At 43.1% G+C, this 14,826-nt stretch overlaps 1 protein-coding gene across 2 annotated transcripts in view; it reads right to left on the bottom strand.

The window, feature by feature from the left end:
* NINJ2 (ninjurin 2) overlaps nt 1-12,678 on the bottom strand; it is a 43,636-nt gene extending 30,958 nt beyond the window's left edge. The window contains exon 1 of one of the 2 annotated variants that reach the window (XM_066550065.1): nt 12,551-12,678. In XM_066550065.1, coding sequence (XP_066406162.1) covers nt 12,551-12,583 — 33 coding nt within the window. In that variant the 5' untranslated portion in view covers nt 12,584-12,678. The remainder of the gene's footprint in view (nt 1-12,550) is intronic. The other variant, XM_066550066.1, reaches the window with a different exon arrangement.
* Between the last annotated feature and the right edge of the window lie 2,148 nt (nt 12,679-14,826).

The raw sequence follows: 14,826 nt of genomic DNA, 5'->3' as shown, positions 1-14,826 counted from the left end.
AATCCCCTTAGACAATTGTGTTTTTCAGGGATCTCCTGAGTAGATGTTGCTTTGAGAGGCCTTTGGAAAAGGGTGCAGCCAAGGAGGCCTTCCTCAGTGGGAGACTGGACTGGGGAAGCAAATACCTCAGAGCCAGAACAGGAATGGGAGGGGATTAAAGCAGAATAACCATTTCAATGACAATTGAATGCCCAGATTCTGCAAACACAGTTTTCTTCTGAAAAGACCTTTCACATTCAGACACTGAACATGTTAAGTTTTCAGAGTGGGAAAACAAAACTTTGCAGGAACTGGAATTTCTTATGATTCCTTTCTCACTGTACCTGGAGTTTGTCCTGTAGTTTCTCCTTTCAAGATGGCCAAGGGACAGAAGAAGTGGGAACCACTGGTGCAGAACAAATGCTCTGGATTTCAAGTGGGGTTCACTCATTAAGCACTGTGTACTGAAGCTGGATTCCTGTAAGGGGATAGCCAAAAGCTGTGTCCAAATGAGCTCCTGCATGTTGGAGGAGGGATAAAAGAGTTGGGGAGGAGGAAGAAAAATCCTGGACCATGTGGGACAGACTGGGCACAGGATGAGTGTGCTTGAAGGGCAGTTGTGGTGGTCCTTACTCGGCATGGGCTTAGACACATGGCTCATATCAGTTCCCAGTTTTAGTTACACACTGAAACATTTGCAACACCTAGCATGAAATGACTGAGGAGTTTCTCCCTGTAGTTTATTCACTCCTGATCACACCCTTCCCTTCTGGGTTTCTGCCTCTCCCAGCAGAGCTCACCCCTGTTGGAGCAGCTCAGCTTTATTTGTCAATATGTTGTGCAGAAGTCCTGGGGTTTTGTGGCGCCTTTCTGTGCACTCACTACAGTCTTTTGACTTTTTTTTTTTTCCTAAAAAAACCTAAACAAAACCCAAAGAAAGAAATGCCAATTTGCCTCTTTTTTTCTTATTCACGACTTCTCATATTCTGTTTGGGCACCCTGATACTCTGTTTGGTTCTGCTGCTAGCATGACCAGAGAAAGTGGGCAAAACAAGCTTTTTTGCACTCATTAATATGATTACCATGACCAGTGACTTTTAATATATATTTATCCCCATGAGACAGGGGATTTTATTAATATTTAGTGATATCATTGTAATTTTTCTCTCCAGATTTTGACCCTGGCACCAAAAAGTTTTGTTTTCTCGGGCCTTTTGAAGACCTTTTACCTTATAATCCATCCTCTGCCCTCCCTGCATCACCTCAATGCCTCAGTTTGTGCAGCACTCAAGTACAGAATGTGAATTTCCCTCTGCTCACAGGTATCAACATGTCAGCATTGACTGTATGTAAGGTGTGTGCCTTGGGCAACAGGCAGACTGAGTGCTGCTTTGTAACAGATACAATATACCCACGATTTTAGGTCCCCAAAATATCACTTACAGCCCCACCAGGAGGAGTCACAGAGCCCTATCTGTCCTTCACAACACACCAGGAGGAGAAGAGGGCCTTCAAAGCCCATAGATCTTTCCACGTAAAGATTGTCATCAGTAAATCACAGCCTTCTCTCAGCCTGTGTGTTTGGCTGCTCCTGACACAAGCTTCCCACAAGAATGGCTCTGATTTCTGCTGAATCAGCCTCACAATGACGCCCACTGAGCAGATGATAAGGAGAGAGAAGCACTTTGTCAGTGTGCAGGGTACAAATGTATCATGTGCATGGAATTGACTGATAGAGCCGGAGGAGTTGCTGCCCCTCAGCTCTCAGAGAGGTCAAGAGCAGGGCTAGAGACAGTGTCTTCTGATTTAGGGACAGCCACTGGGAACAGCACCTGCCAGCCTTCATATCTTCATCTCTCTATACCCACAATGCACCCCATAAGCTGATTTATCAATCCATGGACATGCCTCTTTCATGTACAGGGCTGGTGGTAAAGCTCAGGGCTACTTGCTCTTGCATAACTCCTTTGAGGTTTGGTTGGCTGAACTTTACTTTTCATAAGTCATTTGATAATATGTAAAACAAAAAAATGGGAGGAACGTAGGAATGATCTTAGGCACACCAATAACAGACTGACTGGGCTCCTAGCTGAGAAACAAGCTCTCATCAGATAGGAAAACACAGGGAGGGGAACAAAGGAAGAACAAAAAATTGCTTTTGGATCAGGATAAAGAGGAATATATTGTTGTCATTTGCAGCCATAGAGTGATGCATTTTTTTATTTTTTAGCCATTCTTGGCTGTTGGTCATGACAGGGACACCTTTCCCTTCATCTGGCCAAGTGTCTGAGTCAGCTGCTCCCTCAGGAGAGAAAATGTCCCTGTTTGTGCAGTGTGAGTGAGGCAAGAGGAAGCACTCTGGCATGGCCCTGCTGCACCCTGGCCCTAAACACCAGAGTGTTAAACACCCTCAACACCAAACTGGCCCACAGCTGAGTCCTGAGCCCATTCCCCTTCCAGAGAGGGACCTGCAAGGGAGCTGCCACTCTGGCATGGCCCAAAAAACTGAACACTGCCAGGCTGACCCTGCTCAGTACCTCAGCTGGAGGCTCATGGCTGAAGGCAGTGCAGAGGGCTTTGGAAATGAATCAGAGGAGTCCTCAAGCCCACATCACTAACCAAAAGTCAATCTAATTAGTAGCCACCAAGACCTGTTGCCATCTGCTCTTGAATTGCTTGTCTGAGCCTGGTCCTGAGTTCAAATCTCTGCACAAGGATACAGATCTGCAGTGTGCCTGTTATCTCCTTTTTTTATGGTCTCAGCAGAATAATTGGGCATTGGATCAGCTCAGGGATCAAACACACCTCTTGCTATATGCAGCAGCTCAGACCAGGAGGACGTGGGGCGTTCCATCTTCTCTGGTTTCTGGGGACAGAGACCTTTGGGACTTTGTTTTTTGTATCTGTCCCCCCCATTTGGCTTACTAGCATTCATAGGCTGTGATTTTATGGAACGTACCCTGCTGGAGCTCTCTTCTGGAACTGTGCTCCTCTTTTCTCTCCTTCTCCTTCATGATTTGCTCCCTATACTTACTCAGTGAGGTTTTGGTGTATTTGTTTTGGTGTGGGGGGTTTTCTTCTTCTTTTTTTTTTTTTTTCCTGCTTCTGGCATACTGAAGTGATTCCTTCCTCTGCAGATATTAGCTTTTCATATTTTGGTAGGCCCATGTCTCTTCCACCTGCTATCTGTGTGGCTGCACCTGGATGTGAGTAGTTTTCTCCCTCAAACTCCATTGCACTCCTGGCTCCTCACAGGAGAAGGAGGTGAGAGGGGCTTTTATTGTACCAGAGGACTTTGCCCATCCCTCTGTGGGTCTGAACAGGCCAGCATTATTTCACAAGTGCTAAATCCACTCACAATGGTTTTAAATGGTTGAGCTGCTGAGCCAGCTGAACAGCAAACACCAGCAGGGAAACCACATTTTGTGAGCGCTTCAGATTCCTTCAGCCTGTACGTGGAGCCATTAGGAACAGAGTAAAAGCCCTTTGACACAGCTCCCTTCGGCAACTTTTTCACAACCACGTGCCAAAAATGGGGGCTGGCTAAGGAATTGGGCCAGAGTCAACTCCCAAGAATCTAGCACGTGAGGATGGAGTTCAAATCTGGTTTGGTTAAAACAAAACAGCAGCATAGAAAATTTTCTTGTAGTGTATCAATCCTTTGCTGGGTGTCTCCCTGATCAGTGTGGATTGCCAGTCAAGGTGTCACCATGGGCAAAAGATGAGCAAAACCCCAGGTGCCAGTGTTATGTAGGAATAGTTTTTATTGTATTTGTATCTGTTAGCTGTTTGCCTTATTTTACACAACTAAGTGAAGAAGAACCCAGACTGTGTATCTGTTGTCTTCTGATAATCATAGAATAACTAGATCTTCAGCTAACATAACCAGAAATATATGAATATAATTATATTTCTTATAACAATAAGAAATATTCAAGAATTCAAGCAATTATCCCATTGCAGTAAGATAGATTAGGGCCTGTGTAAAGGAGCTGCTATTTCTGTCTGTGTCCAGACATATTCCTGAAACAAGATCTTTCACAATGATCTGGGTTAGCTTAGACACTCAGCAATGGAGGTTTCCTAGCCCAGACAGTCTTGGCAGAGTGATTACTTTGAGCATTGCATTGGGGCAGCAATAATTATTGATGGTGGTCATGAGGAAAGATGAACCTCCCTGCTCCAGCCCCAGTCAGCAAAAACCGTGTGGCCACAGCCTGAAATCACACAGGGACGTGCAGCAACATTTCAGCTTCAATCAGCCAAAAGGAGGTGCAAAGTTCAAGCTGAAAAGTTGCATCAAGAACTTGTATGGTCATTCTGAGTCAGAATTTCTGTTTAAGGTATTTCAGTTTGTTTCACTTTGGCTTTGGGGTTTCATCCTACACCAGTGTGGTTGAGTGACTCTAGTTCCAGCGAGAGAGGTGCAAACACAGCTGTGTGCCTGAACTTTTGAAAGTGTGTCAAAAATTTTTTTCCAATGGCTGTTGAAGTTAACATTCAGCAGGGGAAGGAGTTATGTGTGGTCTCTTATTGACAGCTTCAGTTAATGCTCTTCTTTACACTGTGTGAAGTAACAGAGTGTTCTCTGGTGACTGAAAAAATCTTCAATGATTCCTTCAAGAATTGATGGAGATTAAGAATTTAACCTGTGAGAACAGAGATGAAACCAAAGAATGCTGCTCTGTGGCAATTTGTCCATCTAGAGATGCTCAGTCTTTCCTGTCACCTTCCACTGGTGTGCCCTTCGGTACCTCAGTGTTCATTTAACCATCTCTGCCTTGACTTAATATCTGTAAAATAGGCAGGAGAACACCTCTTGCTCCGTGTGGAGATTGGGAAATTAAATTCATTGATATTCATAGCACTCTTGGAAAACTAGGGACAGAAGGACTTGGTTCTCACACAAGTCCTGGGAGAGTATTTCTGTGTTGTTATTTTCTGCAGAAATACTCCTTCAGCAAAACATAGGTTACAGAAGAATGGTTGGCCACCCTTTGGCTCTTCCTAGGTTGGTAGGAGCAGTTATTTTTGTCACTTCATCAAGGTCTGTGGTGAATTTGGGCCTTCCTTTAAATCTCACAAAATATTATTCTGCAAAAGAGAAAACTCCTGCAAATATGCATAAATATTAGGGGAAAAAAAAAAAAAAAGAAAAAAACCAAGAGAGCATGAACAAGCCACAAACCAAAACATGATCTCATTTTCTTGTTCTTGTTTCTCTAAATCTGCCAACAGGATTCCCCCAGAATTTCCAGCACTCACTGAACCTTGACCCAAGCAGCTTAATGAGAAATTTCTTCCCCAAGGGTTATTTTGGATAGAAAGTTCTAAGATCCTGTGTATAATGGTTTTCACAGCTGTAATTACAGAGTCACATATCTGATTCATGTAATTTGACAAGGAATTATAGCTTGGCTAGTTCAAAGGAGTGTGTCAAGGTGTATGGTAACTGGTGATGTGGATCTTGCAGCCTCTGCACTTGGGCCCTTCCATCACTTTGGTGTCCAGTTCAAATGTTTCTGTTACGTGTTTACATACCTGAGGCAGTCTAGATTACAGTAGTAGAGCTCACTTCTTGTATTGCCTCTCCCCAGAGGCAGTTTTATAAACACTTGACTCACAAGCCAGGCATAGGGAAATGGCAGTGAGAATGCCCATTCACCCTTCTTGTACTTAGAGAAGCTCACACATCTGTGTGTGGCTATTGTGTGCCTGAAGTGCTGCCCATTTTTGGTTCTCAGCAGAGAAGCATAGCAAAATAATACAGATTTTACAGAAAGGGCTGAGAAAGGGTGACTTGGACTTCCTTTTCCTGTGGTAAATGAGGGAAAATGTTGTACCTGTGTGTCAGCTGGGGGCAAACAGAATGAAGCAGGTGCATGGACCAGCTCTCAGGCACAGGCTGGAAAGAAAGTGAGAAGGGCAACTGTTTGACAAAAGATAGAAAAATTCAATTTAGCTGTGTTTTAACAGGTATTTCATGTTGTAGAGGATTCCCAGTCACAAAGATGTCTCAGTGGTTTACTGCTGGCCAGACAGGAGAGCTGGGCTGCCACCACCATAACCAGGATTATGGTTGCTCACTGCAAACAAAACTCCTTGTGCACTCGAATCTGCAAGGTGCACATGTCTTGTATTTGTGGGGTTCCCAGACAGAGAAAGGAATCATGCACCTGACTCCATGTTCTTAGAAGGCTAATTTATTATTTTATATTATTTTATGATACTTTTTTATTCTTTAATATTAATACTACATTATTTTATTATTTAATAATGGTATGATATGATATGATATTCTAATTATATTCTAATTATATTCTAATTCTATTATAATTATATTATATTATAATTATATTATAATTATATTATATTATACTAAAGAATACAGAAAGGATACTTAGAGAAGGCTAAAAAGATAATAATGAAAAGTTGTGTCTCTTTCCAGAGTCTCGACACAGCTTGGCACTGATTGGTCATTCAGTCAAAACAATTCACATGAAACCAATGAAACGGTCTCCAAACACATTCCACACGTGAGCACAACACAGGAGAAGCAAATGAGATAAGAATTTGTTTTCCTTTTTCTTTGAGGCTCTGTCCCTCAGAAAGGCTCCTCCTTTCCTTTCACTGCCCCTCATAGGTGAAGGGTGAGGGTCCAGCTCAAGCACTGCTGTAAGGATGCTCCAAGGGTATGTTTAACTCCATGTGTGCCTCATTTTCCCCAGATACCTTAAAACCCAAGATGAAAAATGCTATTATCCCTGTGTTCGGTGAGGGCCTAAGCAAACATTCACCCCAAGAGGGAAATCTGGCCATGTCCAGGTAGAGCAGGCAGGAGGAAAGTAAAGGGAAGAGGGGAAATGTCACATCTGACAATAGAACAAAGAACCAATTAGTACTAATTGCAAGAATTAGTCTCCTTCTCCTCAGCAGGTTGAGACCACATTTTTCTGTGTTCTGGTGTGAGTGTTGCTGGTTTCTGGGACCAGCACAGGTAATGCTACACACACTTTCAGGTCTGAGAGCAATCATTGTTACTGTTAGGGCCCTCCCTGCTTCTCCACTGGCTACACCAAGACCTGAATCTTCAGATTCCTGATCTGAAGTGAGAGGTAGCTGCCACTGAAAGGAGATATTCCATGCTCTGTACATGGCCATGCACTCCCAGTCATGGACAGGTGTGGGATCCTCCCAGGAGCCACTACAGGACAGCAAAGCAGAACTTTATCCTAACAAAAAGTGGGTAGCTTTGAATTTATCTCTTGAACCAGCTTTTCCAGAGTTCAGAGAGATAAATTCAAAGGAATTGGTGTAGGTGATGGAGTGTAGCCCTGGGAGTGGGGTCCTGTTTGAAAGGCTGGAGTAACTGAGTTAGTTGAGTTACAAACACAGTGAGATGAGCTCCTCAGCCCCTTGATGACTGGATTGCACACAATGCACAAGGATGTCACAGAAGTGGATTTTTCTGCAGCACCTGGGCTTCTCTTTGAAAGGCTCTTTCTCAATGCAGATTTTCACTATCCAGCCCAAATTACAGAGCCCAGATGATGCTGCTGAAGTGCCCTGGGGCAGTTGTGCCATTGCTTTGATGGCAGCAGGGCACTGCTGCCATTCCAGGAATGGCCAAGGAGAGGTCCTGGAGCACTAGGGAGTGCAAACTGGCTGCTGCTGCAGAAGCAGGTGAACACGTGCCCAAACCAGGAACTTGTAAACACATCACAGCCTTGAAGCACAAGTTAAAGCCACAAAATACCAAAAAACTGAAAGTCCAGCCCAGCTGTGAGCACACTCTCTGTGTGTTCAGGTTTAGACTGAAAGTAGGATGTGAGAGATGGGATTTGCTGTGGTAAGGGGGACTTTCCAATTATTTGGGGGCATTTTGGAAAAGTCCACACTGGTTATATCTGTAGCTGACTCTATTTATCTGCCTTTCTAAAGTCTGCCTGCTGTAGATCTGGTCAAAAAAATGAGCACTGGAAGTAAATTATGCAGTTACTTGAAATCTTTTTTTTCCTTGCAAGTTACTTGTAAACCTGTCTTTATTTCAACAGATGTGTTTTCCATTCAAGGTATTCATGAAGCAACTCCTGCCAAAAAATTTCAGTGTAGGGCCTGTTTTCCAGAATGATTATTTTAGCTGTTTACTCTTTTTACTTTTGAAGTATGAATGATTCCCTAAATGGTGAGGTATTACTTCTGCTTCTCATCCCAGAGGATTGTAATTTTTTTTTTTATCCAAAGAGTAAGAAACTATAAAAAGAAAGACACAACATACAATATAGGACCTCTTTTGCAGTATGAACATGGATGACATTTCATCCAGCACACATCCCTTAAACACCCATTTGTACAGAAGGTAACTGCAAGAAAACATAAAAATGTAAATCTAATAAAAATATGGAGCCATTTAGTATCAGCTGCTGTGCTGGGAGTGGTGGAATGATGTTGTCTCAGTCACCCCCATTCAAAGTTTGGGATATTGGCTTAAATGACCAATGAAACAGGGCTGTGTTGAGATGTCAGATGGTGAGCTGAGGCACACAGCTGAACTGATTTAATGGGCCTTGTGCTGCTGGAAAGAACTGACCTGTATGGCTTCCTCCTCCCTTCTTCCCCCTGCAAATCTCTTGGAAGGGTTGGAGGGAGTCAGGGGGACAATAGCATAAACAAGTACGGGCAAATCAGCCAGAGTGTTTCTAGCAAAGCCATACTTTTAATTTATAAACCTGTGTTTCCTGAAGTAAAAGGAAATTGGTGGTGGGATCTTGTTGGATTGTTTTATTTCCATCCCAAATGTGTTTTTCAGATCCCAGATATCTCAGGATGTACTCTGCTATACCTCACCAGGATACTGCTCTCTGCCTGGTTTCTTGTCAATGACAGGTGTTTAATAGAGGAAGGTGAAAGTTTCACTTGGAAGCCACAAATAGAGCCACAAAAATGCATTATTCAGATTAAATAATGTCAAACTTTTATCTTTTAATAGGTAAATTAATATTTTTAATAAAATATTTTCATTCCAGTTTTATTTATTTTCTTAGCACTTGACTGGCTGGCATAAATCAAGTAAGGCTGCACATCTTGTGCCTTTTTTCTATTTCAGCACCATTTCCTTTTTGCATCTCTCTCTACACCATTTGAGGTTTTGTTGGTCTTCCTAGAAGTCAGAATGGGAAAACAGACTCGTTGGAAACACACAGAACAAGGGAATTTTTGTAAAGGAGAAAGTGGATTGATGGGAGACACTTCTTGCTGTTAAAAAGCAGTCATAGGTGCCACTTACAGAGAGCTGGTGTCCAATTTCTCTACTGCAAGCTACCACTTGTAGTCTGGTCAGCAATTGTGCCAGGGCCTGTAGGGAACTGAAAAGTTCCAATATTTATTTTTATCCTGCTATTGGCTTATGGAATTTGAAGGTACCTTTTTTAGCTTGCATAACTGTAAATATTGTTACTGGACCTCCCGACCTCTTTTCTATGTTTGCACGCCCCAATATTTGATCTCCTAACCTGCCCCAGGAGATGGCAAATTCCACAGGCTGATGACATGCTGGATGTGGGAGTCCTGTTACAGGCACTTTCAATTTTGCTGATTGAACTCTTGTTCATGCTTCAGAATGAGCAAAAAACGTTGGGGACTGATCAGTTCTCCTTAGAGCCTTCTTAAATCTTGATTGCCTCTTCCTGCTGTCTCTTACATGAGGACAAAGGTCCATTGTTTTCATTTCAGTTACCTGCCCAGGCTGTCCCTGTTGTGTAAGAAATGCTAGGAGGTACTGGCAACTGCTTCAGACACAGGAGCCTCAGTCTATAAGTACAAATTCCTATTTCTGTATTGTATCATAGTCAACTTCATGACTGTTCCTGCTACTCCATCCAGGAGCTCTTTGAGGAGGAGTGAGTCAGGAGTTACAGTGTGCAGTGCACATTCCCCAAGATCTTCCTAAACCCACAGCTGGAAACTTCCAAGGAGATAGCTGCTCTGCATTCACTGCTCAGAGCAGGGACTCAAAAGAGGATTTTAAATGTACTTTCCACTGAAAACCACTTTTTTTTTTCTACTGACCACTGACCACTCCTCCCCTTACCTCACACTTGTCAAGTCACATCATTTACAGGACTCTCTGCTTGTCTCAGCTATTGTCCTGAATCCTGATTCAGGACTCTGCCAACTACACCAATTTGTCATGAACAAATGATTTGGGACTTAGATCACTGCAAGAATCATCATCAAAGATATTTGTGAAGGTGATTTTAATATAATGTTGTAAAAATGTTTGATGGCAAGCTGTCTGTTATTATACAGCACAATCATTTGAACAATGATTTGAAACTACCAAGGCACAAGTAAAAGTAACCAAGAAAAACCAACAGCTACTGAGATAAGATCAAAGGCACCAGGGCAGAAATCAAAGCTACCATAGCACAGGGTTCTGTGCAGTACCAATCACTTACCAGAGATCTGCTGCTGGTAAAAGGTCTCTGCTTTGAGAGGCAGCCTGGAGGGTTGTCACTGTGCAAGGGGAAATCGCTGCCATGCACTCAGGAGAGCTCAAAGAAGGCTCACTCAGGCCTTTATTTATAGAACAAAGTGGTTGGCTTGCCGTCAAATTACATGTGATAGTAAAGGTATGCATGAGACTCCTTGTACCCAAACTTACTTTGTTCCTTGATAAATGAGTCTTGGAAAAGGCGCTCACTATTCATGTGTTAATCGCATGATCAGTGTTCCAAGCTCATGCCTCGATGCTCACTGGGTCAACTCTGCTTCTTTGTGGGTTTTCAGAAAGCAGATTGAAACCAGAGGAGCTCTTGGTCCATCCCTTGGAGTCTGAACCAAATTAGATTCGTTTGGTTAAGGGGTTTTATTTATTAAACCAGTGGGTAACACTCCCTCTCCTGGAGCTCTGCATTTCCTGATCACGAGTATGCCAGAGTCTGTGTGCATTCACCTGTGTTTTGTGCTTCCCCATGAGGTGTCACAAGGGAAACCTTAGCAGCACAGTTATTTTTGGGGCAGTTTGTAGTGGTGCACACTGTACACCTCCCTGCTCTGGAAACAGATGGGATGTTCTTCTCAGTCGTGCAACTCAAGGAACCTTTGGCCTTTTGGACTTATTTGAGTATTGTCAAGGCCAAGGATGCTGGTGTGATCACTTTTGGCTCTTCACTTAACCTCAAGGTGGGTTGAAAGAGAAAACCCTAAACCAAAAATTTTGCAGTAGTTTATAAGATTTTTGATCAGTGAAACTGATTTTTTTCATCTATTATACCTGGACTTTAAATTCATGATAGACCTGAAACTTTTCATTGAGTGGAGTGATTTAACATACAGGGAGTTCATTGGACTTTTAATTTAGTATAATTTTCTTGTCCTCTCTTTACCATCAGTTCCTGGCTTAATGATGTCTATATTTTACCCCTTATTGTCTAGTTCTAGGAAAGACTAACATTTATCTCTCCCTTAATAAAGTCTTAATGAAGTACATTTTCACTGTCATAGCTACCTGTGCATCTTCCTCACTAATTGTGTCTCTTATTGAGCATAGCTACTCCCTGGTCTTCAAAAGCTGCTCTGCACCCAGTATCTCACTGGAGATACATTCTGCAGGTTTGGGGAGTCTCAGTCCTTCCTTCTAGTTAAGGAACATTGTCCTGACTATTTCCAAGGGCACAAATCTTACCATTTTAGTTTCTTTGACATGGGCTGAAGGAACAAAAATTGTGACCCCAGAGTGACTTCCCCATTGCCAAGTCTAAGGATGATTAAGACCATTTCAGACAGAAAAATCAGCTGCAAAGTTTGGACTCTTATGCCACCTACTCAGGGCTGGAAGCTGTGCCCTAGGCAATGCTTCATATTCTTCCCTTCACAGCTTTTGGAAGTGCAGATCTGGACTTGAACTTCTGAGGTTTGATGGGTGTCTGTGATCTGGGCTTTTGATTCCATTTCCTCTCTTTTCCTCAACCCTTGGGTAGTTGCCCTTTCTGAGAAGGCACGTTGCACACAAGAAACACCCTTCTTAAAAAACACAAACACTCAGAGCAGGAACACAGAGAACTGAAAGAGCTTCACCAAGAAGTTTTGTTTCTCTGTAAGCCATACATAGGAAACCTTGGCCTCTTCACTCCCTCAGTGTTTGCTGTATTTATTTCTTTTTCTCCTCTCCAGATTGAGAGTACTTTCTGCCAAACAGAGAAAGGCTTTGTGAGATGAGGGACAGATCAGACTTATGCAGCTTGTAGAGTTTGTGCTGCCTCCTTCTGAGGGCTGAAGGCTAATCTCTTCCTCCTCTACCTTTCCTTCCCTAAAAAGCATCTCTTTTTAGTAATATCCCTCTTCTAACCCTTATATTTTTTGAGAAAGGCTCATAACTGCTCTTGGCAGAACGCAGCAGAACGCATCCTGCCACTGGTTTTTCTTCAAAGGGGAACAGAGGAAAAAAGCAGAACTGAGTTTTCGGAGGAAATTTGCTGCCAGAGCTGAGGAGCAAACGATAGAAGCGGTGGATGTTCCCCCCAAACCGGGGCTCTCCCCTCCCGTGGATATTTCCCCGAGCCAGACTCACGTGGGGATTGGCGCTGTCCCTGTCCGAGGCCATCCTTGCGAGTGTCCCCAGGTCTGTCCCCAGCAGCCGGAGGAGCGCAGCGCTCGGTGCTGCCGGAGCTCTGAGCGGGGCAGGGCGCAGCTGCTGGAACAGACCCGCTATTCATGTGCCGGCATCCCGCCCGCGCTGGCATGGCCCGGGGGGCGACACACGGCCTGGCAGCCCATTCTTCATTGTCCACGCAGCCCTGGAACAAGTGGCCCTCTTAGACTTTCCATGACAGTCATGTTCGTGGTGCGTCTGTGCCACCTCTGCGAGCCCAGCTGAGCCCCATGAGCTCACTTGGGCAGGGAGCTGGGGATGCAGCCAGGGTACCAAGAGGTTCCTGGCGTGGGCTGAGCAGCCACAGCAGCCATCCCAATCTCTTCCCTCTCTCCCTCCCTCCCCAGCACACAGCAGAACTTACAGATGAAAAACCAAAAGGTGAAGAAACAAAATCCACAAAGTTGTGCCTGCTAGTTGCTGCTGCTAAGATAGTGTTACATCTCAGAGAAAATTCACACTTTATGCTTTTAACAGTCCCTTCTTCTCCTTTTTCTCCCCGGCCAAAATGCCCTTCCTTTTCCCTCCCCAACATTTTTTTTTAAGTTGAATTTGATATGTCTGGTTTTAGCTGAAATGAAAACTTGCTTCTCGCTGAAGTTAAAAACAACTGTGAATGACACTGGAATGGAAATGTGTGCAGCCAGAATCAAGTCACAGTGTGGAAAAACATGTTATTATTATTAGGTGGGTTCCTCAGGCAGAAATATCAGCAATAATTCTCTAGATTTTAAAGAAAGTGCTACTTTGTGCTACTTGCAAATCAGGTGGGCATGTTTGGCTTTTGAAGGAGAATTTCTGTAGTTACAGTAGCATAGAAAATTTATGGTAAGGAATATATTCTGTTTAAACAGTTCAGCCAAACACGTGTTCTAATGCTCCAGCCTGCCTAAAAGTGCTGACAAGTCTGTCAGTAGATGATCCTGTTGCATTGATGCTTCCCAGCAAAAGGCCTCATTTTGCAGTGAAAATACTAGTGCTTAGTACTGCAAGTTCATTTCAAAATGCTGATGAATGTAACCTCTCTGCATTCCTCTTATACAGCTTTTTTTTTTTTTAAATGTATGGATGTATGAGCTGAAGCAGTGGGATGTGTTTAGGGCCTGGGCTAGTGTTACACAGGAAAACAGGGCTGGGATACAGCTCATTTCATCCTGAGGATTTGGCCTAAGGCTGAAAGCCCATCAGGAACCATTAGGCTGATTCTATAATCAAAAGCCACCACCAAGGTTCCTACTTTTGAATGAAAATTGAGGTCCCTGCTTCTTGTTATCACTGAAGTGATTGTTTGAGTTCTGCAGGGAAGTGCAGGTGAGAGGAAAGAGGTTACTCATTGCTGCTCTCCAGCACATGTTGGCTTTTGCCTTTTTTTTTTTCATAGTATAAAGAGCATTTAACCCCAAATGCAGCCATCTGCTGCTGTTGTTGACTTGCTGGCCTGCTAGGAACCTATATGTTAACTAAAATTCTCTGTGAGTATACTATTGCACAGATGCTAATATAGATAATTACCTGCTTTAATTTACTTTTTTTTTACTGTATTCTATAAAAAGATGTTATGGTTAATCAAGGTATAAATATATGTTGTTTATTAATAGATAATTTACCCTGGGTGGGTGCCAACAGTGTTCATTAAGGCATTCCTGGGAGTTAAAAGGGCTTCATCTTGTACAGGTCCTTTGTGAACAGGCTTCCAGCAAACAGCCCATGAAAGCTGGCCAAAGATTTTTTGAGTTTCTATATAGCATAAAACCAACTACAAAATATTTTCTAGTGGTCAGACAGGAATGAAGTATCTATGATTTCATTTAGTAGATGGACAAATATTACCAGTGCACAGATTTCAAGCAGGACTGCATGATATATAACAATGTGTCTTTTTGAAACTATTTTTTCTGAATATATCTAAATGCCATGCTAGGAGCTTTTTCTTTTAACACACTCTCCACAGAGGTATTGCAAAGAGTAGTAATCTTGTACTATGCCCTCAGAGTAACTGCAGAAATCAGTCAGAACTTATGGCAACCCCTGTGTCCTTGTAAGTCCTTCAATCAAACCAGGTCCTCACTGCCCTCTCCCAGGACAACATGAGAGAGGCTTTCTGCCTCCCTGGAAGTCTCGGGAACCAAACACATCAAAATGAGAAAACTCCAAATGATAAAATTACTCTTGGAAATGCTTTGTCTGTGTCATTA

The sequence above is a fragment of the Molothrus aeneus genome, chromosome 5 (assembly GCF_037042795.1).
Source record: "Molothrus aeneus isolate 106 chromosome 5, BPBGC_Maene_1.0, whole genome shotgun sequence".
NCBI classification, from domain to species: Eukaryota; Metazoa; Chordata; class Aves; order Passeriformes; family Icteridae; genus Molothrus; species Molothrus aeneus.
Note: the sequence above shows the minus strand (reverse complement) of the source record. Positions and strands in the feature narration are given on the sequence as shown.